Source organism: Pelodiscus sinensis, chromosome 22 (assembly GCF_052426305.1).
Source record: "Pelodiscus sinensis isolate ZL-2025 chromosome 22, ASM5242630v1, whole genome shotgun sequence".
Lineage (NCBI taxonomy): Eukaryota > Metazoa > Chordata > Testudines > Trionychidae > Pelodiscus > Pelodiscus sinensis.
The window spans coordinates 5,147,117-5,170,237 of NC_143073.1; the positions used below are offsets into that span (position 1 = coordinate 5,147,117).

General features: G+C 51.5%; 1 protein-coding gene across 1 annotated transcript in view; it reads right to left on the reverse strand.

Moving 5' to 3' along the window:
• Positions 1-23,121, reverse strand: part of VPS45 (vacuolar protein sorting 45 homolog) — a 64,786-nt gene that overhangs the window by 1,838 nt on the left and 39,827 nt on the right. Inside the window, exon 14 of the mRNA XM_006134674.5 lies at positions 19,245-19,376. Coding sequence (XP_006134736.2) covers positions 19,245-19,376 — 132 coding nt within the window. The remainder of the gene's footprint in view (positions 1-19,244; positions 19,377-23,121) is intronic.

The window sequence follows — 23,121 nt, forward strand, 5'->3', positions numbered from 1 at the left end:
ATGCTCTTAAAGTCAAGGGTGCAGGTAAGTGCCAGGGAAGCCAAGGAGACACACGCAGGTACCCGAACCCCCTCCGAAACCAGGACCATTAAGCCAGGCTCGTTAAGAGATCACATGCAGATGAGGAAATAATAAAGCCAGCTGAAAAGTGAAACCCCTGAGCCTTTCGCTGAGCCCAGACAAAGGAAGGGCTTCGGGAGCATGCCCTCACTGCTGCGTGCCCAGAAACCATGACGACGGGCGAGGCCCACGCACCTACACAGAGCCGAGTCGGTTCTACTCCTGCCCCTGGGCCGCGCATGCCCTTGGTATCTCACTTCTCCCTCTAGCTCTCAGCCCGCCCATCTGCCCCGCGGGAGAGAGAAGCTGCCCCTCTTGCCCGAGGGCTGGATTTTCTGAAGCACGTGGTACAGGTTGAACTTCAGCAGGGGCGAGGCCGTGCAGATGGCATTCGCCGTTGCCAAGCAAGGCAGATCGGGACTGGTCAGCGTGTGACGGGGTGCCCACTGTTCCCAGCTGAGATCAGGCCCCACCGGGCAGGGCGCTGCCTCCAGTAGCTGGCAGACACGATCAGCTGGTCTGAAGAGGGGCTCTCCAAACCCTGAAACATGCCCCTGCTTTCGGGGTAAAGGTTTGCGCCTCTTGAGAGTCACTTAGCAGCCAGGAGAAAGCAGCAGTTCAAAAGAGGAGGTTGCTGGGGGAGGGGGTCGGGGAGGCTGTATAATGGGTGTGTCCACATTAGCTGCAGAAGCAGGTATAGCGCACATGGGTGCATGTTAGAGCCAAGCAGACTTTATTCAAGACCCAGTCAGGCAGCATCATCCATCACAAATCACAGGGAAGAGTAATCTGGCCGAGCGCTAAACCTTGGGAACGCATTGGTTGAAATACGTAAGGACGGGAGATTTAATTCAATCCTTTCAAGAAAAACAAAACTCCCGAAGCATAATGGGCTACAGCCACTTGCATTATTTGTGTGTCATGAAAGGCTCTTTTCTGGCTCCTGAAGTATCTAGAGGCTGTGTGGTCTAGTGGGGAGGGCACTGGGCCAGGCCTCAAGAGGCTAAGCCCTTCAGAATTAAAGATACAAGCACTCTGTTCCCAGCTCTGCCACTGAGCTACTGGACAATCTTGGGCAAGTCACTTCCCTGCTCCGTGCCTCAGTTTCCCCACCCATCTTTTGCTAGGATCTCTTTGAGGCAGGGGCTGTGGCTGTGAAGCACCCAGCCCAACAGGGCCCTGGTCTCAGGCAGGGGTCTCTCGGCACCATAACAATACAAACAACAATAGCACAGCATGGCATCTGGATTACAATTGTCCTCCCAGCCCCTGTATAAGACACGGAAGGAAAGTTCTCCCCACTGTACAGATGGGGAACGGAGGCACAGAGTTGGCTACCATCACAGGGGAGTCTGCAGCAGAGCCAGAAACTGAATCCAGATCTCCTGAGGCCTAGTCTAGTACCAGAAGCAAAAAAAGTCCTCTTTTACGCTCTCTGGTCGGCCTCCCCCCACCACAGACACACAGGCGCGAAGCAGGGCCGACAGTGATAAACTTTATGCAGAAACACTGCTGCTTGGTGGGGCCTGTCTCCTACTAGCTGTGGAACAGCAAAGGAGAGAAAATACCTAACACCGCAGCACACAACGCCATTTCACTGTGCACCTTCCAGCCAAGCATCTCACAGGCGATTCCTTCAGACGCGCCACTCCGCTGCCAGCCGGCTTTCACTGCCCCGCCTAGAAACCTGAGCTACCCCGGGGAGAAGTGACTTGCCCAAGGTCGCATGACAAGCAGTAGCAGAGGTCTGATTAAAACCCAGGAGTCCCGCCTCCCAAGTCCCTTACTCTGACCTTGAGGCAACACTGCCCCCAAGTGGGTGGAGCTGGAGAAGAATCATGTGATTAGGATACAGTGGTGTGCCAAGGACAGATCCCTTTAGCCCTGTACGTCTGCACGAAGGACAGCAGCAACATGCAATGCCCGGCACCATCTCTACGCTCTGGGTTGATTCACTCCCTCAAATGTGCTGATCAAGTCACTTGTAGGGTTAAATGTCCCTTAAAAAGTCAAGTGACACTGCAAAAAAAGCCTCGTGTGGAAACATTCTTCCCCCAAAGGGAGCGGCAGAGGCCGGCACTGCCTGCCAACGTTGTGAATCACGAGGCTTTGAAATCAGGCACCGAACCAGATGCAAATGCCTGCACCATTTTCCGCCCTGCTGTCTGGAGTGGGCACCGTCCCGACTGACAGCAGGCAGCGCGGGACCCACGCACGCAATGGCCACTCGGTTCTTTCAACGCAGCAGCGCGGTTCCACCTACCGGGTTTATTTTAAGGTATTAAAGGCAGCAGATGGAATCCATTAAAAAAAAAATCACAGGGAAGGATCGGCTTTTCTTTTTAAAGGGGACTCTGATTCGCCGGCTTGTCCCAGAGGGATGGATTCACAGCTGGGCTAACTCCCCTTCATGCCAGAATGGGCCCCTTGACAATCTCCCCACGGAGGGGCTGGCTTGAGAGCCCTGCTCCCAGCCCCCAGAACGGAGGGTGGATCGGGGGGCAGCCAGTCTGGCGGGTGGTGGCTATTCTCCACTCCCTGGGAATCAGAGAGCCTCTCAGAGCAGTGTGGATGTTGCTCCGACTCTTTGCTCCAACTTCTATTGGGGGCAGGGAGGTCTCTGCCCCAACCAAGAGTTCAAGGAGCACAAAGGCATCCTGAAGCCCCAGATGCAGGGACAAAGCCACTGAGAAGCAGGCCCCTGGAGCTATGAAGAGCCCAAGCCTGTTAAAGCAGGGAGCTGGGCAAAGATGTGCCCAGTGCACGTGCCTTTAGCCGCACGCTTACTGCTCCGTCCCTAGAGCATGTCTGCAGGCCAGCCTAACCCGCCTTCTGGCTCCCTAGCGAAGGGGAAACCCTCCCTGTGAATTTCGTTAAAAGGGGGAAATGCAGTAGGGGGCGCTCCTCCATCCCCGTCAGACTGACCGCAGGCGGGGCGGGCCGGGGGGAATTGGTAGAGGGGGCTTTCTCTGGAGTCAGTGCTGACTCCAACACTCAAGCAGAGAGATGCTATTGGAGCCAGAGGGGCAGACTTTTGGAAATTAGGTAAAGCCACTAGCCTATAGATAGATGGGAACAGTATGAGACAGAACATTAGACTCCAGTGACCCAGCCAAATTCCATATCAGGTAGCTCTAGTCTAACTGACTGCCACTTATTTCAGTTGCATACAACACCTCCCTTCAATCCCTGCCCAACACCTCTGACCAGCGTTGCACGTGGCTGTTAAACAGCTGACATGTTCCACCCCAGAAGTGGCTGCATTTCAATGATGCGTGAAGGACTCGAGTGCATGATTTAGATCTAGTTTTAGAATCTTTCAGGATGGGATGCCGTATATAAAGCCCAAGACATTTTCATGACAGCTTGGGTCTTATTCAGTGGAAAGGATTCACACCGAATCCTGCAGACAGCTGTAGAGATTGTTAAGAGTGAAATTCAGGCCTGGAACCATGCCAGGCTGAGACATTTGCCTGCACCACAGTAAATAAAATTAAATAAAAAAAGACTAAATTATGCATATATATAAAAAAAGAGGATCTACCATTAATACCCCAAGCTTTTCAGCCCTTCCATTACTGTTCATTATGCTAAAGAAAGCAGCAGATGGGAACTCTAGTCAGGGACTTATATTTAGCGAGTGGTTCCACCAACAGGCAGATGCAGCAAAATTGCCTTGAACTTAATCCTAAATGTAGGCCTGTGAGAAGAGAATTTCATTAAGTGGACAGATGTGGCAGTTCCTTCCTCATACACTAGGCCCATCTTTACCGTGAGTCACTGCTCGGCATCCCTCATGCACAGAACATGGCCACAAAGGCCCTTTTACCTTTTCGCTAAGGTGTAACAAGGGCATTTTGAAGCAGAGCGACCAGCTCTATTTTAAAAACAAGGGAGGCAGCCCGTCAGATTTTATTATGAAGACATGGAAAATTCCTTAACAGGTATTTAGCCCCTACCCATGTTTTCCAGCAGAGGTTTTAAAAGCATTTTACAGTCGTGACTTTTTAACTCTGCAGGAAGATGGGTGAATTAGGATCTTCTGTCTACAGGCAGGTAAACTGAGGCATCAAGCAGAGACAGGCCTGCTGTGCACTGAAGCAGAGCATGCACAGCCTCTGGTGAAGTCAAGATCTATCAATCAGGCTCATCAGCTCCTCACAATCTGGGATGCGTCCCTCCTCACACACTACTGTGCAGTAGGGTGGTGCTATTACCCACATTGCAGAGATGAGGAAATGGAGGCACTGCGCAACAAAATTACTTGTCCGAGCTCATGTGGGGAGTCTATGACAGCAAGGACCTGAACACGCATCCCCGAACTCCCAAGCCAGAGTGGTGTAACCAGGCCTTGGTGCAATCAAGAATGAGGCCTCTTCCTTTTAGGCCTGTGCTAATGACTTACCAAGGTGACGAGTATGGACACGAGGTAGGTCACAAAATAAGGAAGCAACACAATTCTCAAGGAAACTGCACTGAGTGCAGCGTGAGAACCTGCAGAGCGGAGAGCACCGAGGTTTCCAGACCGCCCGCCCCAACTAGACTGAGGAGAGTCAGTCCTCTGCCACACCCACGCCCCGAGGCGCGGCTCCGACACTGCCCAGCTGATCTGTGCACAGTCAGGATGCGACATGCAGCGAGCTTTCGGGGGACCACGAGGAGGGGCATTAGAACCAGCACCTACATCTTAAAAAAGGAAGCCATGTGGGGCGCGTGGTCAGTTCCGTCAGAACCAAAGGGGGGAAAGACGTCCATTTTTCACCTCCAGGGCACTGCCGGGAACCAAGCCCACGCTCAGCCCCGTGTCTATCAAACGGCTTTGGGGTGACCGGGTGGAACCGCCTCCTGGGTCTCAAAAGACCGGCATCCACATCCCAAAACCGTCAGCGTGGCTGGCGCCAACTTGGCCCTCTGTGGGCAGGGTCGGCAAAGAGCCCCAGGCCCGAGCAGGGAACCGAGGCAGGTCTCCTCGGTGAGGCAGGGGATGTCCTCGGGTGGGAGCAGAAAGGAGGATGGTTTGGGGCGCAAACCGCGTCTGTTCTGCAGGCAGGGCCGCCGGAGCGCCTGTGTGTCTCATTCCCCTTTGCCACTCGGCAGGCCCCATTCTTAGCACGTGAAAGCCTCCAGCTTGTGGAGGCTGCGACGCCCGAATCTCTCCCCAGCCCCAGTGTGCAGAGCTGAGGGCGGCGGCGAAGACTGTCCTCCTGCATCTCCCTGGCGCTCGCAGAGGACCGAGCAGCACTTTCGAGCAACAGCGCCCCCTGCCGGCCGTGCTTCTGAGAGCTCCGCGTGGGCACAGGGACGAAGGGGAAGGCCGCCGCGCCATCCCTATCCCGAAGCAGGGTGCGATTTCAAGGGCCTCTCTGCCGCAATCCTTGTTCCCCGGGTTCCTGCGAGTGAACGCCTGGGGCCCTGCTTTCCAGGTCCCAGGCAGTGTGAGGCCAACGCACAGGAAGCGCAGTGGAGACAGAAGCCTGCCTCTGTAGCGGAACCTCCCACTCCCGGATCTTGCTGAGCTAGCCCTGCCGTAGGACTTGGTCCCAGCTCCGCACTGGAAACGCGTCAGACCACTTGTGCCAGCACGTAACCTTCTGGGAGTTCGGGGGGGAAGAGAAGAAACGCACAGACCCCTCTCCCTCCAGGCTCTTTATCCCCTACCCCACCACTGTCTCCAGGCGGGCACCTGACGGCAGCTGTGCATTCAAAGCTGGTCTGGCTCCAGTTCCAATTTCCAGTCAGGCAGCAGGGCACAGACACAGTCCTGATGAAATGATTACATCCATGCACGCGCCCGCTCCTAAAAAGCGAGCTAAGCTATTTGGGCACAAGCTCCATTGGCACCACATGCTGTTCATCTGAGGAGCGGCCCCCTAGCAAGAGGAATCCAAAAGCACCACGGGCTCGTCTAGGTCCGTAGCTTTGAGCCGCCCCTTGTGTGGTGCACATGACAAAGCCCTGCCGTAGGAATCTCGCACTGGTGCGAGGCAGAGCAGCGTAACCTGGCTGCAAGCCACTTTTTCCAAAGGCTGCAGGTGGCAAGTGGGACTGGGGCAGTCTCCTTCGCACAGCTCCAGCAGCGTAAAAGCACCTTAGGGTGGACGCGGCTTAGAATCGGGGCCTTGTACTTTGCTACACCAAAGCAATCAACTTCATTCAGCAGCATCTTCCTGCCCAGCCATGGCTTTCTGGGCATGCACAGCTGCCCAGGCAAAGCCAGGACTCAGCCTTTTGAGCTTAGAGCCACGGTTACCTTTCACAACACTGGGCACATAGCCCCATCTCTCAGCCACTATGGGTAAGATCTCCGCATCTCACAGACACTGACCCGACCCGAATCCATGCCCTTCCCAGGGGAACGCGGGGGGTTTCTTCATTAAGGCAATTCAAGAGAAGCAGCTGTTATTTCGGGACATCCCAGGGTTTAAAACCAGGCCTGCCAACTCTCAGATCTCCCCTTCTTGCCAAGCAACACACCTGGATCATTCAAGAGAGGAGCAGTGAGGGGGAGAGAGAGAGAGGCAGACAGACACCGGCCAGGCTGGAATCTGGCCCTAAAAGCAGGCGATGCGCTATGAGGTACCATTGGAGACTGGCGCTGCCAAGCAGTTCTCACCCTGGAGAATTGATAGGGGCACCCGCAGGTGGAGTCTGTGCCGCTACAGGCCAGCTTCCTCAGCAGAGCAGCTCCCCGCCACACACCTCACAAGGCCTGGCTCGACGTGACAACAACCAGGGCAAAGCGCACAAGAAGCCAGCCGGCCGCCTGTGTGGAACCAAGAACACGAGGCCCTGAGCGCTCGCAAGGGCCCTGGGAAGCAGGGCGATTGTCACGCCACACCTGGCTTGCAAACCCATGGCAGGCTGGGGGTTGAATCCCCCACACAAGAAATACAACGCTGGCCTTTTAGCAATGGAAGGAGCCCGGCCAAAGCCCGGCTCTGTCCCAGACGGGGAGATCACATGGAGGAACAGATGTCCTGAAAGGATCCCAATTAAATTTTAAATAGGAAAGCTGCCCCTCCAGAGCTACGCTGCTGCTCTCTCTGTGCGTGCTCAGGCCTACTCCCCGCGGACGCTTTAATGTTTAAAGGGCTCCAGGCTCTGCGGAGGAGCTGTTGCCACAACACGGAGGCAGCTAATGTTGCAAGTGTTTTCTAAGAAAGAGCAGGGGGCTGCAGACACCTGATCCGATGTTTCGCCAGCGCAGGCGAGCGCCGGGACGCCAGGGCACATCTTAAATGAGGCTGTAAAGTGACATTTGCTAAGGGCCTTGCCGCAGACACAGGATCCTCAGGGCCCAGTCATGGGCAGCAGCCGGCTCCTTCAATCCCTGCCAACACTCCGTACTTCACAGCATCAGGCCCTGCGGCCGCCCCAGCTTCAAAACCCCGCTCAATCTGATGGGGTCCTATTGATCTCAATGGGCTTTGGATCAGACATTAAGGGGCAGATTTTTAAAGGTATTTAGATGCCTCTTTCCCACTGAAATGAGGGGATTTTAGCTGCAATTTTAGTACCATTAAGGCCCAAGGGCCTCCAAGTTGGTAATATTCTAGCAAACAACCCCCCTCCCCCCGATCTTTGTAGAATCACAGGCATTTCATTCATTTGCAAGGATGGACTCAGCAGAGCAGAACTTGTTACATTTCTGATGTGTAGGTTACTTGCATGGAATTTCTTGGAATGCATACTCCACTACTGCACACACACTATACAAACACTGCTGTGGCTATAAATTTATAGTGTACACACACACACACACACACACACACACACACACACACACTCGGTCACTGTGCATGTAAGGACATATACACAAAGTGAGGAAAGGATAGTTGTGTGAGTGTATATACAGGCTCCCCCTGACCTGGCAAGATTCTCCGTTACACTACACACCGATTTTTGCCCGCTATAGGGCCCCTTTGCTCCACGTTGGCAGTGTAAGGGGGCTTTAATATCAAGGAGAATAAAGGTTCCCACACGGTAAAGCATCCATTCCTAGGCTGGTGCCCATTCATATTTTAAACAAGCCATCACAAAGATACGAACCACAATAACACAATGAGCTCCAAAAGCGCACTGGTCTCCTGCTTCGTTAAAACCCCCCATAAAGCAGAACAGCTTCCCTTGCCCCTAGACACAGCTGTTGATCGAAGCGTGCAAGTTAGACTGGTAAGAACAATGAAAGCGGAGAATTAACATGCTTCCACTGGCTGCTCAGAGTATTAATATAAAAATCTCCTTGTTTATTGTGAGATAGCAACTCTAATCCAGGAGGAATAAGAGATAGTTCATTACAGGGAGGCCGGTGGATTACCAGAGGAGTTTGAATGTGATGGAAATATAATAAAGCCTGGGAAGGCTTCCTTGTATTAAACACCTCTGTCACAACCGCTCAATTACCTCAGATCCCACTGCACTTCGTTCAAATCCTCCTCTTAACGTTCAGTCAGCTGGGGGGAGCGAAGTGCAGTTGTCTAGTGAGCCAATATCACAAAGAAACCCCAGGGAATCGATATGGGTCTGATTCGCTCAATATTTAATACTGACAATCTGCCTCAATCAATGTTTTGGCTCAGGACAGCCACTGGAGGAACGTCTGTGGCCTGGGATTAGATGAGATGATCGGAGGATCTCTTAAAAAAAATCAATCAATCAATCTACAAAGCTCGCATCCCAGGATTGCGAAGTAAGTTACAAGCATTTACACACAAAAGGTGAAGAATCCGAAAGGATCTGAAATTATTTGCCCTTTTCTCCGGAACGGATCATTTACAAAGTTCCCGGGCTGTTTCCAACGGTGCCATTGTGAGTCCATATGACGACAGGGCTTTAGGGTTCTGTTCTTCCAGGGGCAATAATGCTCAGCACATTTCCTAGGCCTCGCCATATTTAAAGTCCATTTCTAACTAATCTTACGTTGCCGCGGTGCCTTTGTCTGACAGGCATTACAGGAATTGCCGAGTCTGTTGCCCAGCAGCAAACCGCCTCTGGGGTGGAACGCAGCAGTCGCTTTCAGTGTGGATGGCAAACGCTTTGCGACAAGAAAAAGGATGTAGCCTACAAAGACTGCAGGAGGAATTCCAAGGAGTAAGGCGCATACAGTGGTTAGCCAGCTAAAATGTAGCTGCCACGCCAGGATTCACTGAATTATCAGGCCTTCCATTGGATCGCTCATCGGAGCACCAGCACCTCTAGCAATATAGCTCCCCAGAGCACAGCAATGGGCAGCCGAGGCTAGGGAGTGGGTCACACGAGTGACCCACTTCATCTCAATGGGCCGCCAGACTGTTGTACCCAAGACAATCACCCAGGATAGGTTAGTTTTGCTCCCTGCCCTGGTGCACCTGGAATTTGCGAGGTGCATGGATTATAGCAGCGAGAGGGAGCGCACAGCTCTCGCAGTCACTGTGCATAAGCCGCACGGGTCTCACTTCACCTGCCCTTGCTTTATACGTGTGTCACTTTAGTAACACCGGTAGGAAAAAAATAACAGATGGAAACCAGCGGAATCTGGCCAGCCTGTGGCAAGCAGCGGTAAACAAACTGTCTCATGGGTCACACACAGAGCCCCGACGGGCCTGGCTGCCCTGGCACCCTGGGAGAACACTGGTTCAGGGATGCCGGAGGGAAGAAAACCTCCTGCCACACAACCTGAGCATGTGGTATTTTCCCCTTAGGGCTCTGCCATCCAAGGACTGGCCCAGGTCCAGCCCTGTATGGTTTGTAAGAGCAGAGATCACAGCCAAATGCAAACCAACGGGAGAAGGTGTCAGCCAGGTCGGTTTAGGGCCATCACTGCTGGGGCTGTTACAGACCTTCCTTCTGCGGCCACCTCACGTACCATGTCACCTGCAGACCTGCTAGAATTGCCCAGAAATTCCTAGACTGTACATTCTGAAGGGACTGTTCCACCAACTAGTCTGACTTCCTATCTGACAGGCCTGGGTAACATAACAGCAACCATATTGGGTCAGACCAACGGTGTATCCAGCCCAGTATCCTGTCTGCCGAGAGCGGCCAATACCAGATGCCCCAAAAGGAGGGAACACAACAGGTAATCCTCACGGGATCCCTTTCCTAGCACCCATTTCCAGACACACAGAGGCTAGGGACACCATTCCTACCCATCCTGGCTCATAGGCCGGGCTTGACACACTGCTGAATCTACTCGCCCATGGAGAGTAGATTTCAGCCGGTCGCTCAGTGCGCCCCATGACCATTGGTGGACCTAACCTACATGAATCTATCTAGCCCTTTTTTGAACCCTGTTAAAGTCCTGGCCTTCACCACATCCTCTGGCAAGGAGTTCCACAGGTTGACTGTGCGCTGAGTGAAGAAAAACTTCCTTTTGTTTCGTTTAAACCTGCTGCCCATTAATTTCATTTGGTGACCCCTGGTTCTTATAGTATGGAAACTGGGATGTAATAGTGTAATCGATTAACCGATTAGCCGATAAGCTAAAGCTTATAGATTGATGCTATAGACTACACGCATTTCCCTCCACCGCCACGGACAGGGACTGCTGCCACCCTGCGCTGCTGCCTCTGTATCAGAGGCAGCAGCACAGGGCGACAGGCAGTCAGTCCACGAGGGAAGATGGCTCTCCTCATGGACCAGCTCCCGCCTGGTATCTCGCACGGAGTGGCATGGGACTCTTTGGGAGTGGGGCTGGAGCGCAATGGTTGCCAGCCCTGCCCTACAGGGACTATAGAATAGTTAACTAACTAATAAGAATTCATGAAGTGACTCGACTATTTAATTAACCGATATTTAACATTCCTGATGGGAACAAGTAAATCACTTTTCCTCATTCACTTTTTCCACACCAGTCATGATCGTATAGACCTCTATCATATCCCTCCTTAGTCTCCTCCTTTCCAAACTGAAAAGTCCAAGTCTTTTTAAGCTCTCTTCCTATGGGACCCGTTCCAAACCCCTACTCATTTTTGTTGCCCTTCTCTGAACCTTTTCCAATGCCAATATATCTTTTTTGGGATGAGGCGACCACATCTGTACGCAGTATTCAACATGTGGGAGTGCCATAGTTTTATATAAGGGCAATAAGATATTTTCTGTCTTATTCGCTTTCAGTTTTTTTAATGATTCCTAACATTCTATTTGCTTTTCTGACTGCTGCTGCACACTGAGGCCACATCTAGACTACACGCCTTCTTCGAAAGAGGCTTTGTTGAAATATACTTTCGAAAAAGCCTCTTTTGAAAAAGAGCATCTAGACTACAAGCAGTACTTTTGAAAAAGCAAGCCGCCTTTTTGAAAGAACACCCAGGCAGCATGGATGCTCTCTTTTGAAAAAGCACAGTTTGCATTACATAGCGCCTTTTTTCAAAAGAGCGCTTTCAAAAAAAGGCGTTCTTCCTCGTAAAACGAGGTTTTCCGCAGTTGAAAAAAACGGTCGCATTTTCGATTTACTTTCGAAAGAATGCGGCAGCAGTCTAGATGCAGGTAAAGATTTTTTGAAAAAAGGCAACTTTTTTTGAAAAATCCTTGTAGTCTAGACACACCGAGTGGATGTTTTCAGAGAACTATCCACAATGACTCCAGGATCTCTCTCTTGAGTAGTTGGAGCCAAATTAGTCTCCATCATGTTGCATGCATAGTTGGGATTATGTCTTCCAATGTGCATTACTTTACATTTATCAACATTAAATTTCATTTGCCATTTTGTTGCCCAATCACTTAGTTTGGTGAGATCTTATTGAAGCTCTTCACAGTCTGCTTTGGTCTTAACTATCTTGAGCAGTTTGGTACCAACTGCAGATGTTGCCACCTCTCTGTTTACCCCTTCTCTAGGGATCATATTTATAAATAAGTTGAATAGAATTGGCCCCAGGATAGACCCTTGGGGGACCCCACTAGTTACCTCTCTCGACTCAGAAAACTGACCATTTATTCCTACCCTTTGTTTCCTGTCTGTCTTTTAACCAGTTATCCATCCATGAAAGGACCTTCCTTCTTATCCCATGACAACTTACTTTACTTAAGGGCCTTTGGTGAGGGACGTTGTCAAAGGTTTTCTGGAAACCTAAGTACTTTATATTCACTAGATCCCCCTTGTCTACATGTTTGACCCCTCAAAAGAACTCTAGTAGATTAGTAAGGCATGATTTCTCTTTACAGAAACCATGTTGACTTTCCTCCAACAAATTATGTTCATCTGTGTGTCTGACCATTTTATTCTTTACTAGTCTTCTTGCTTACCCCTGGATGGAGCTCAACAACTTGTTAGGCTAAAGCACCTGCCAGCAACATACCTGGTCCTCATTTGAAGATATCAAGAGCTGGAGAAGCCGCTGCTTTCTTTGGGACTTTGTTCCAAGGGTTAACCCCTCCCTTGCTGATAAAGATCTGTGCCTTACTTCTCATTTGAATTGGGCTGGTGTCAGCTTCCAGCCCACAGGGTCTTGGTTTGCCTTTCTCTGCTGGATTAAAGAACCATTTAATACCTGGTACGTTCTCCCTGTGAAGGTCCTTATACTCCAGTTGAGTCAGAAATGTCTGACAGGCTTTCACTCAGCCATAGCCTCACTCAAAAGGAATCGGTTCATGCCAACTCGGAGAGGGCTGGCATTTCGGAGAGGAAAGCCAAGCCCCTGGAGACTGATCTGACACACAAACTTCTTTTTCCCGCCTGACACCAAAGAGAAAGCCTTCAGTCCCTACCACACTGAACTGGGTCTGATGAAAACAGACACAGGCAGGGCAAATGACTTGCCAAAGGTCACATAACCGATCAGTGGCAGAGGTTGTAACAGAACCCATGTCTCCCGATTCCCAGCCCAGAGCCATAGCATAACAGCCATCTTTTTTTCTTTCCTTCTCTGAAATATAAGTGCTGTCACTGCACCCTATCTATTCTGTAAATAATTCAGAGACTGCGCCAAGCTGTGGTCACAGGAGAGGGCCTAACTAGCAGGCATTACTCAGGATCTACATACAGCCTGAAAGGGTGGCTCCAGCCCACAGCCCCTGGGATCCCATAGCAAAACGACAACCTGCCAGCTGATTTAGAAAAACTCCAGCATTTTTGCCTGGAGCTATAAGAACAATCAGCATCCGGGCGTCCTCTCAAGTGGCCAGAGCAAAGAATCAGTCTATAGCCTGGTGTCGTTTTCATTGACAAATTCCGTCTCCTTGGCCCTTTTGCCTGCGGCGATGTGCTTAAGATCCGGTGTGCACCCTGGGGACACCCAGGCAAAGAGTGTACGCTCAGCAGGCCCATCGATTGCGCCCGGGAGGGTGGGGGAAGCGGGGGAGAGACGGACGGAGGGGGAAGGAGGCAGTTGCCTCGGGGCCCAGAGATTCAAAAGGGCCCAGGGGTCCCAGAAGAGCAGCGACAGCCAGAGCCCCGGGCCCTTTAAATCATTGCTAGAGTGCGATGCGCTCCAGGCAGCTCTGAGGGCTGGCTGCCCCAAGCCCCCCACACCCACACCCACACCCACACGGAGCCCAGGAGCCTGTCAAGTCTGTCGGCCCCTTTGGTACTCAGATACTACAGTGATGACAAGCAGTATAAATCCCTACAAAAAGAATCTGCATCTCTAAATTCTACAGTTTCCCTTCCTTGCAGAACCCTGGCAATTCCAACAGCATGGTGACAGCTAACATAGGCCTTCTTTTTGCAAGCCTGCTTTGTGACTAACTGCATCACACTAGCACCCAAAGGTCCCAGCCAGAACTGGGACCCCATTGAGCAAGGCACAGACACAAAATCGGAGACAGTCCCTGAAGAGCTTCCAACCCAAGAGGGTATCTGTGCTACAGTCGGCGGGTGACTGCAGCACCAGTAGCCAGCCCCACACGAGTGCAGCTAAAAGCAGCAGTGTAGATGGGGTGGAACAGCTGCAGCATGGTTTAGGCCTGGTGAAGCTCTGGGTACTGGGCAGGCTTATGTGTATAGACATCCCCTAAAAGGACAAAAGGTGAACAAGGAAACAGGCACAGCAAATGACTTGCCAAAGGTCAGATAACTGATCGGTGGCAGAGGGGGCAACAGACTCCATGGCTCCAGATTTCCAATCTAGAGCCTTATCCATTGCATCCCACCTCTTCTGCTATCCTCCCGTCTAATCAACATGCTCCAGCAAAAGTCCTCTCTGTCCCAACCATGCCACCAAGCTGTTGGCCGACTTGGAGCTGAATCAAGCAGTAGAACCTTAGCCTCACATCCAGGGATCCTGCCTACGTGTTTGACGGACAGACACACATGCACCCCTTACCTCCCCTCTTCCTCTCCCCCACACGACCCCCAGATGCAGATTCAGGCAGCGAGCACAAAAAGTGACGGATTAGATTTTCAAAACCACGTCAGTCAGTGGCTCTCAACCTGGGGTTATGGCCGCTGGTGGGCTGGGGTCACAGCCACCTTGGCCTTCCCAAATGGCTAGAAGGGAGACTCTAGAGGTAAAGAGCCTCTGGAGTAAACCTCTGGCAGAGGTGAGCTAGTGACATTTTAAGCCTGCCATCAAAGAAACAGGAAAACGTGGCTCGAGAGCTCTGCTTTAGGGAGGCGGCTACGACACACAAAGCGGCTCAGTGGAGCGCGTTAATGGTCCGACAGCTCCTTTGCAGAGCCGTTCCGGTAAGCACCGTATCCGAGGGCGGTACTGCACGCTGGACTGCACACACGGGGGAATCAGTTACATAGATCCTCTTTCAAGGCAGGTCTCAGCCTGCAACACCAGGTGAAAGCAACACCGGTGGGGAGATCGCTCCTATCGGTTACGTTCTGCCACTGCGGCGGATTCCGTTACGGAGCAAAGGCTGCGAGCCCTCGAGGTTCGTGACAAGCCTCATTTTGCCAGCCAACAAAAAGCCTGGTCAGCCTCGAAGCAGGTAGCTTGGCCCTGGGAACGTGGCAGCAGTTTGCCCCAGAAGGACACGTGGCTCAAATTGAAGGTGCTTAATCCCAGGACCCCCCGAACTGTGCAACAGTACCAGGAGCTCTGGACCAGCCAAGTTCCCTCTCGCTGACAGCCAGGGTCAGCAACAGCCCGGTGCTGCTGCAAACGTAGCACACACTTTTCAGGACGGTGTCGGAAGCAGCGATCGCAAGCTGCCGGATGCAGGATACAAGCGCAAGTGGGGACGAGACCTACAACAACTAACGATTTACAACGTTTGAAGTGACAGCGGAACAAGAGTGAAGAATCTGCCCTTCAAAAGGTTCTCAGGAGCAACGGGTCCAAAAGAGAACCCATTGCACTAAAGGGCAACATGGAGTGTTGGGGGGGGAGGGGGGTAAACCTCAGTCATCCTGAGGGGCAAGGCCTAGGGTCATATTTTGGATCCATCAACTGCCAGCGTAGGCATGACAGGATGGATGGGCCAGCAGGGTGCTAGCCTGGTGTGGGGAAATGCCTGTCAATTCCCTGCTCTGCCACACACTTCCTGGATGACCTCAGGCAAGCCTCTTAATCCATCCATGCCTCAGTGTCCCCAGGATAAGAGCACAGCCCTGCCTCCTGGAGGGCCAGTAGGTTAAAGAGATGAAAGCTGAGGAGGCGCACAGGTACGACAGTGACAAGACCCTTCAACAGACAAGTGTCTGTGCAATCGGCCAGGTTACGGAGGTTCTCCAAGACCAACCTCTTGGCCCTCCAACCTCCTCCCCACCTCCCACGGCTTCGGTTTCAGGGTCATTAGACAGGACGGATTCAGCTGTCGGCAGCACATGGCCAAGTGAGCCAGCTCCGCCTTTGGAAGATGCACAATGAGGGATGTGTCAGGGCTAACTCGCTAGCTGGAGAGGGTAAAGTTTCATGTCTCTGAAACAGATACTGTCCCCCCCCGCAGTCCCCCTCCCTGCAAGTCTTCTCTAGTAACTGCATCTGCCCTCCCCGGCCTTCCTCCCCATGCCCTCTGGAAGGAGTCTATAGAACCAGCAGTGACGGCACTTGGCAGGGCAGCCCCGCCGGGCCTCAGATTCTGGGCTAGCAACTGTCTCTCATCCTAGTGCTACCGGGGGGCCTTACAATACAGCCTGGGGCACGTGTACACGGCAGACAGGGGCATAATTCAGGCTTGGGCAGGAGGGTAGTAAAAATCGCGGTGTGGCCACAACAGCCCTGGGAGCAGCGTGGCCAGCTACCCAAGGACACACCTAGGCTCTTGAATGCGGCTGCACTCTGGCTAGCTAGCCTAGGCTGCAGCATGAACACCACCTTAGATGCAGGCGATCAGGCCCGCCGGCAGGGGTGCGAGGAGCAAAGGGGAAGCTGCCCAGGGACTCCCGGCCACTCACAGCAGCTGGAACCCGGGCCCTTTAAATCCCCGGCAGAACTCCATATGATGCGCTCTGGGCGGTGCTGAGGGCTGGCAGCCCCCAACCCTGCCCCTTTTGCCCCGCCCCTTTCAGGAGCGGGGAGCAGGGCCCCACACCTTGCCCCAGGAGAACACATGCTCCTTTGTGCCTCTGATCCTGGCTTCATAGATGAGAAACACGTTGCTCACTTCAGAGAGCCCTCCCATGCTGCCAATTCCCGAAAGGCTCCTTGCTCAGCAGCACGCGAAATAAACGCTAAGTCCTACGAAGCCAATGGCAATTCCTCACATGTTTAGAGTTGAGAATGGGACGAAGGGCTTGGCACAGAGGTGAACAGAAGCAGATATTTCAATGCTTTCCAAAGCTAAGGTTGCAAGGAGGGGTGGGATGAATTAGCCTGGAATTTTCCGATGGGAGTTAGGCACCTAACCTCTTTAAGCTCTTGTGGAAGTGAGGGGAGAGAAATTTCAGCCTCGCTGGATGTAAAGTGCTTGGAAATGACCTGACGGACAATGTTATAGAAGGGGGAGAACGGTGCTCGCTGGAATATAAAACAGGCCACTGCTGTGAACATGGTACAGGATACAGGCGCCTCTTCTAGACAGAAGATCTACAGGGTCTGGGGTTTACTTCGCATCTCCAAGACTTAGGGCCGAACCCCCAGCAGGTGAATGGGCTGTGAGCCGGTTTTCAATCCTGCAGGAAGTTGTCATTCTGCTTGGAAATGGATCTAAAGCCAGCACAGGTGCGTTGTTTTCGAGACTTACACAAGCTCTTGCACTTGGCAGGGAACATGCGTGCGGCTGCATGCTGGGAAATACGAGTAACTGGTTTTCAAAAGGACTGAAGAGCAACGAAGCCAGATGTTTTCACCATAGTCACATTTTTACAGGCTGGGTGCATCTTTCCAAGATGCCATTTTAGCCGCTCCCTTTTCCCATCAGCCAAGGAGCACTGGGCACGCCTACGAAGTCCTTTATCTTGTGGTTACTAGGAAAGCTGTTTAGCTCACGGGCTAAAATCGAGAGCAGCTGGCGGGGGAGGAGAGGGAATGGAAAGCTGGCTAGTTTGGGTAGGATTTGGTCAAAATGTGGGCTAAGACAGACTTGCCTTTGTAACCCAGTTCTGAAGAGCCAGTTGCATCTGGATGGGTGTCCAATTCGAGGGCTTTATTAACTGACAGAAAAACTCACTAGATTCATAGACCCCCAAGGCTTTTGTGACTATCTAGTCTGACCTTTTGTTAACATAAGTCCTAGAACTTCCCCAAAATAATTCCCAGGGCAGAGCTTTTAGAAAAAACACCCAATTTTGATTTCATTGTTGTCAGTGATAAAGAATTCACCTGATCCTTAGGAAACTGTTCCCATGGTTAACTGTTAAAAGAGCAGACATAGGCCCTTGGTGTATCTCTATGTGTTGTGTGCTCGTGTGCAACACAGGCCAATTAGTGTCTAGGAGAATGTTAAAGCACAGGAAATGCAGAGTGGGAGGCAGAGGTTTTCAAAGTTGGCTAGGGGATTTAGATGCTCTGCTCCCATTCATTCTTAACAAGTCCCATTTGCCGCAAGCCCTTAGTCAGCTGCGACTATTGCAGCCTGAATGTTTGTGTCATGTCACTTCCACAATACAGTTTGCTTGACGCTTCCCCTCAATCCATCCCACGTGGGCCGAGGGGTCCCTTTAAGGTTAAGTTCAGAGCAGCTGTTGGAGAACTCCAGGGTCTGCCCCAGCTCTTAGATTTCACCACATTTTCTGATACAGCACATGGGATGGATTTGGGTCACCTGTCACATTCCTTCTAACTCTCCCCTCCTGCTCCCAAGGCCAAGGAGATGTCATGGTGGAAGGGGATACAATGGGTATTTGGCCGGGTGTGGGGGAAGAATTGAAAGAATTCTTGGTTCTCTGCTTAGCTAGCAGCTGGCACAGCAGAATAGGAGATATGCCTGCCTGGTCCCCACCCCTTAACAGAAGGAAGTACAGATGTATGGTCTAATTTCCACCTTATTAGGGTAACAGAGTCCTGACTTGAACCTGAGCCGCATGTAGGCCTGTGAAATGGTGCCCCGCTTTGGAAACTGGGCTCGTAACTTGCATCAGCTGATCACATCACGCAAGACTCAGTTGTTTTCTGGGAAAAGCAGGATGGTATTTGCAGGAAATAACCGAGAATTTTAGGATCCAATCACCCCATCCATTGCTGTGGAAATGCAATGCCAGGGCGCGGCCCATCACAACCGCCCCCCCCCGGCTCTGTTACGTTAGCTGCTTGCAATGTTTCCCACGCAGCACAGGCAGCAACGGGAACTCGGAGGGAATGAAGGGTGAGCACACCCAAGAATCTTGCAGGATCAGAGCTATATAAATGGCCCCTCTCCTACGGAAGGAGATTGGGTTGGGCAAGAAAGCGCCTTTTTTAAGGGAGCAACATGAAGAGCAGGGAGTACTGTGCGGATCTGCAGGCAGCACAGACTGCCATTACTGCACGCCCTGATCCCGCTTCCAGTCTCACATACACCAGTGGAACTCCGCTGCCCTCCACAGACTCTCTGCTGAGTTGTGCCAAAGTGACGGAGCAGAATCTGGATTTCCAGGCACTCCCTTGCCTTCCTGCTCATGCTCAGGGAGCTGCAAATTCAAAGCAGGTGAAACTATGCACGTATGCGTCTCTCAACCCAGAACTTGTCGCTTTGCCTTTCAAGTTCCTTGAAACGGCACTGGACAATCTTTCACTGCGCCAACAACGCATTTAGGGCTATACAAGCAGGCCAGGTGGTTAAACCAGCAATCTGACTGTTCCAGGCTGCCCTAGCAGGCTACAATTCTCCCGTGTCGCAGACTTTGAGTCAGATCAACCAGGGTCAAACACATGGGCTAGGGCTCCGATCGGCGTTACCTTTTTGTGTTGTGGATGGTGGTCCCACCTAATACGATCCGGACGCCAGGGGTGGTGCGGTTAAGGTTGTAGACAGTTAACGCCTCTTCATACGTTGCTCCTCCAATGATAAACACAATAATGTCTTGAGGCCTGCAATGAAGAGGAAGAGCTGTTGAAAGTGGACAGGACAAAACACAAAGGCAGCATGGTGTAGGGATAAATCCTGCCCTGGCCCGGGACACTGCTTGAACAAGCCCGCGGATTTTCCCTAGGTCTATTTCTGTGATGCACAGGGCCCGGGACGGGGCAACGATGCAGACGGACACAATGTGGCATTTCAAACTCTGCTAAACACTTACATGCTGTGTTAACAGTTCTTAAAAAGCGGGGCCCGTATTCCCAGCAAGCTGCACCATGACACCAACCACCCATGTTTAATGCATGAGCATTGCACTGCTGAGGTGGTTCAATTAAGATCAATTTCGGAGTCAAACAAGGACAGCAACAGCCCTGACAGCGACAGCCCTGGTCTTGCTTGGATTCAGATGCAGTCTGTGTGGTGGGATTATGCCTAGTTCACCTTGGAGATTACAATCCCTGGAGAGCCTACAGGCAAAGGATTTTGCAGGGAAGTAGCAGGGCTGAGCTGCCTTCACCTTGGGACATGCAGAGAGACACACCTGGCCCTGAATATTTTGCTTAACCAACAAAGCTGGCACTGTGACCTTTCCCGCTCCACCTTCCCTACCAAATTTCTCACCCATGTGCTGGTTCTACCAGTTAGGGTGCTGTGCATCCTCAGAGGTGACTCCAGTAACATACACAGCTGACATCAAAAGCTGTCCTGTGGAGAGAAGCTAGGCCTCAACACACCCTCCTGGTTACCTTGCTGCTATGCTCCCTTACACCTCAAGCCTGATCTTTGATCTGTAGCCAAGCAGTCTCTCAGGCGAGAGCTGCTTGCTGCACCAGTCAGAATAGCAGGAATGAGTCTGTGTGGTCCGCACAACTCCTGATCAAGAGCAAAGCCAACAGACCCTGAGAAAAGAACAACCACTTAAAATGCACGGAGACTCCACACCAGTGATTCCTCCTCTGCTTAGAAGCCAGCCAAGGCTCCTGATGCTGCAATTGCTTGGTGGGAGGGCTGATGTCGGTGTCAGAAGAAGGGCCAATAACATGATACTTTTCCCAAGCACATCTTACATGGGCATTCTTACACCCACCAGTAAAATGCAGCCATCTCTGGAAGGGAACATAAGCAGTTGAGTAACAATGCACAAGAGTTAAGAATGTCAGTCTAGCCAATTCAACGTAAGTTGCCCGTGGCAATTTACGAAGGCTTAGTATATTAATTCCAAGATAGCCAACTGTTAGAATGGAGTTAAAGTTCAGAATATAAATCAGTCATTTAAGGATGATGTAAGGGTGATAAACATTAGAGACACATGATTAATCCAGAGAGAAGGTTACACTTCTAAGAATTCCACCACATTAACAGAGAAACGCACAATGAAGGCAATTAAGCAACCCTACCTCTGACCAGTATTGATGTCAGGTTATGATTTTAGTGTTTGCCGTCAGTATGATATAACCAAGGACATTTAAAGACACACTGAGGTTTTGCTCTTCTCTCATGACGGTGCAAAGGTCAGACTTAAGGCTGACAAAGAGGTCCCAAACTCTGCACATTATGCAGGACACGGTACCTCCAAAAAAATGCATAGTGCCCCTTAGCACTAGAATAGGGAATTGATGGCAAGGGGAGAGTATTCAACATCACTTCTTGCTGAACCTGTGTTGTCAGGGAGCATTCCCAGCTACATAGTGACTGGGCCCAAGCTTGCTTAGCCTGACCTTTGATGAGCGCACAAGACGAGATGATACAGATGAAGGACGGTAACTTTCTCCACAATCTTAAAAACAAAATAATAAAATTCATATCACTAATTTCCAACCCACTGAGGCCCAAACTCTCAGAAAGTAACACTACATGAAAATAGGTAGCAGGTTTTAAACAAACAAAAGGGAATATTTCTTCACACAACACACAGTCAACCTGTGGAACTCCTTGCCAGAGGATGGCATGAAGACCAAAGCTATAACAGGGTTGAAAAAAAGAACTAAACACATTCCTGGAGGTTAGGTCCAGCGATGGCTATTAGCCAGGATGCGTAGGAATGGTGTCCCTCGCTTCCATGTGTTAGAAGCTTAACCAACAGATTTTAGAACAGGGCTGGGCAAGATGCAGCCCAGGGGCTGGATCCGGCCCACTTAACACTTTGATTCAGCCCATGCACTGCATCTGGCTGCTTTCCAGGGCCGGATTACACAATAGGAAGACTAAGCACATGCTTAGGGCACCAGCAAAGCAGGGGCAAAGAGAGAGATTTTACAGTAGAGTATTGTTTTTATTTTGAATTACATATGGGGGGAGGCACAATAATCTTTTCAGTGCTTAGGGCCTCTAAAGGTCTTCATCCGGCCCTGCTGCTTTCTATTTAGATCCTGCTGCCTGGGCCACCGAATTTCCATGAAGTGGCTTAGGCGGCAGGCTCCTATTTAAATGGCTCCCGGTCATGGCGTTACCCCAGAAGGGGCTGGAGTCATGAGCCCTTTAAACAGCTGCAGCAAACCTGAGTGGCTGCCAGGCAACGCAACCGCAGCGGGGCCAGGAGTTGCGAGCACTTCGCTGTGTTTTTAATTCAAAGCCTCCAGCCCCAGAGTATTCTGGGGGGAGGCTAATTCCTAGCCCCACCTCTTCTACCCTAGGCTCCGCCCCTTCAGGGGGTGGAGCCAGCTCAAGACCACATACCGCTGTTAGGCGGGCCAAGTACCCACAGTCAGGTCCCGAGGTGCAAACTTTAGCTGCCCAGTGTTACAGGGCACTTGGAAAAGCACGGTTCCCAGAGCTACATTACAGAATGAAACGGCTTCCTGGTGCATTCAGTGGACTTCAACACAAGGTTCTGCAGCCAGCATATAAGCGCCTCTTGCTGTTCTTTACAAGAGCTGATAGTGGTTTCTGAGCTGCTTTCGCCAAAGCACAAGAGTTTTATCAGAGGGGCCTCTTGTGGAAAAGGCACACGAACGTGCCAGCTCAGCTGTGCCACACTTGAGATCTGCAGATACAATGGTGCGATTTATTGTGCAGATGTCTTGGGCTGTTGGTGAGGAGCAGTGCTAATGTGGGAGCAGGCACAGGATGTCAGGGGCCGCGTACGTAGTATTCCCAACAAGCTCGGGCTCCGTGCAACAATTGCTCCCCAAAGAGCCCCAGAGCCCCTTGCACTGAAGCAAACTGTGAAATCTTCGGCACAGCAGCCTCAGGACAAGCAGGGTATATTTAGCGACTGCGTTTTCACACTGCCGAGGTTCAAATGTGTCATTACAGCAGAGGACGGCGTTTCTATGCACGAGCGAGGATGCAAGTCACTGAGGCAGGCCTGGAGGATGAAGGCTGCTGTGACGTGGCTTTTCACTGGGCTCAGACAGGTCTCTCTGGAAACTGGATGCAAGTTTGCCCAGTTCTTTTGGGGATGGAAAAAGGGAAAATGGAATAAACTGTAACCTGCTGTACTGAAGAGTATTTCTGAATCCCTCTTCAAGACCCACTCATGCGGCGATGTCCAAGAGATCAGCTAAATCACTGGTGGCCAGAAAGTAGATCCCGTATTTTATAATAACAAAGGGCAGAGTGCAGAGAGGGGCATGGGCGTGCGTGCACTACTGCAAGGTTAATAGATAAAATCCCTGCTTCGGTCGAGAGAGCTGGAAGTGGGGTTGCAGGTTCTATTCCCAGGCCTACAGAGGACTCGCTCTGTTACTCCAGGGCAAGTACTTTTTGTTCCTCTGGGACGTATGGCGGTGATATGTCGTGTGATTGAATAGTCGT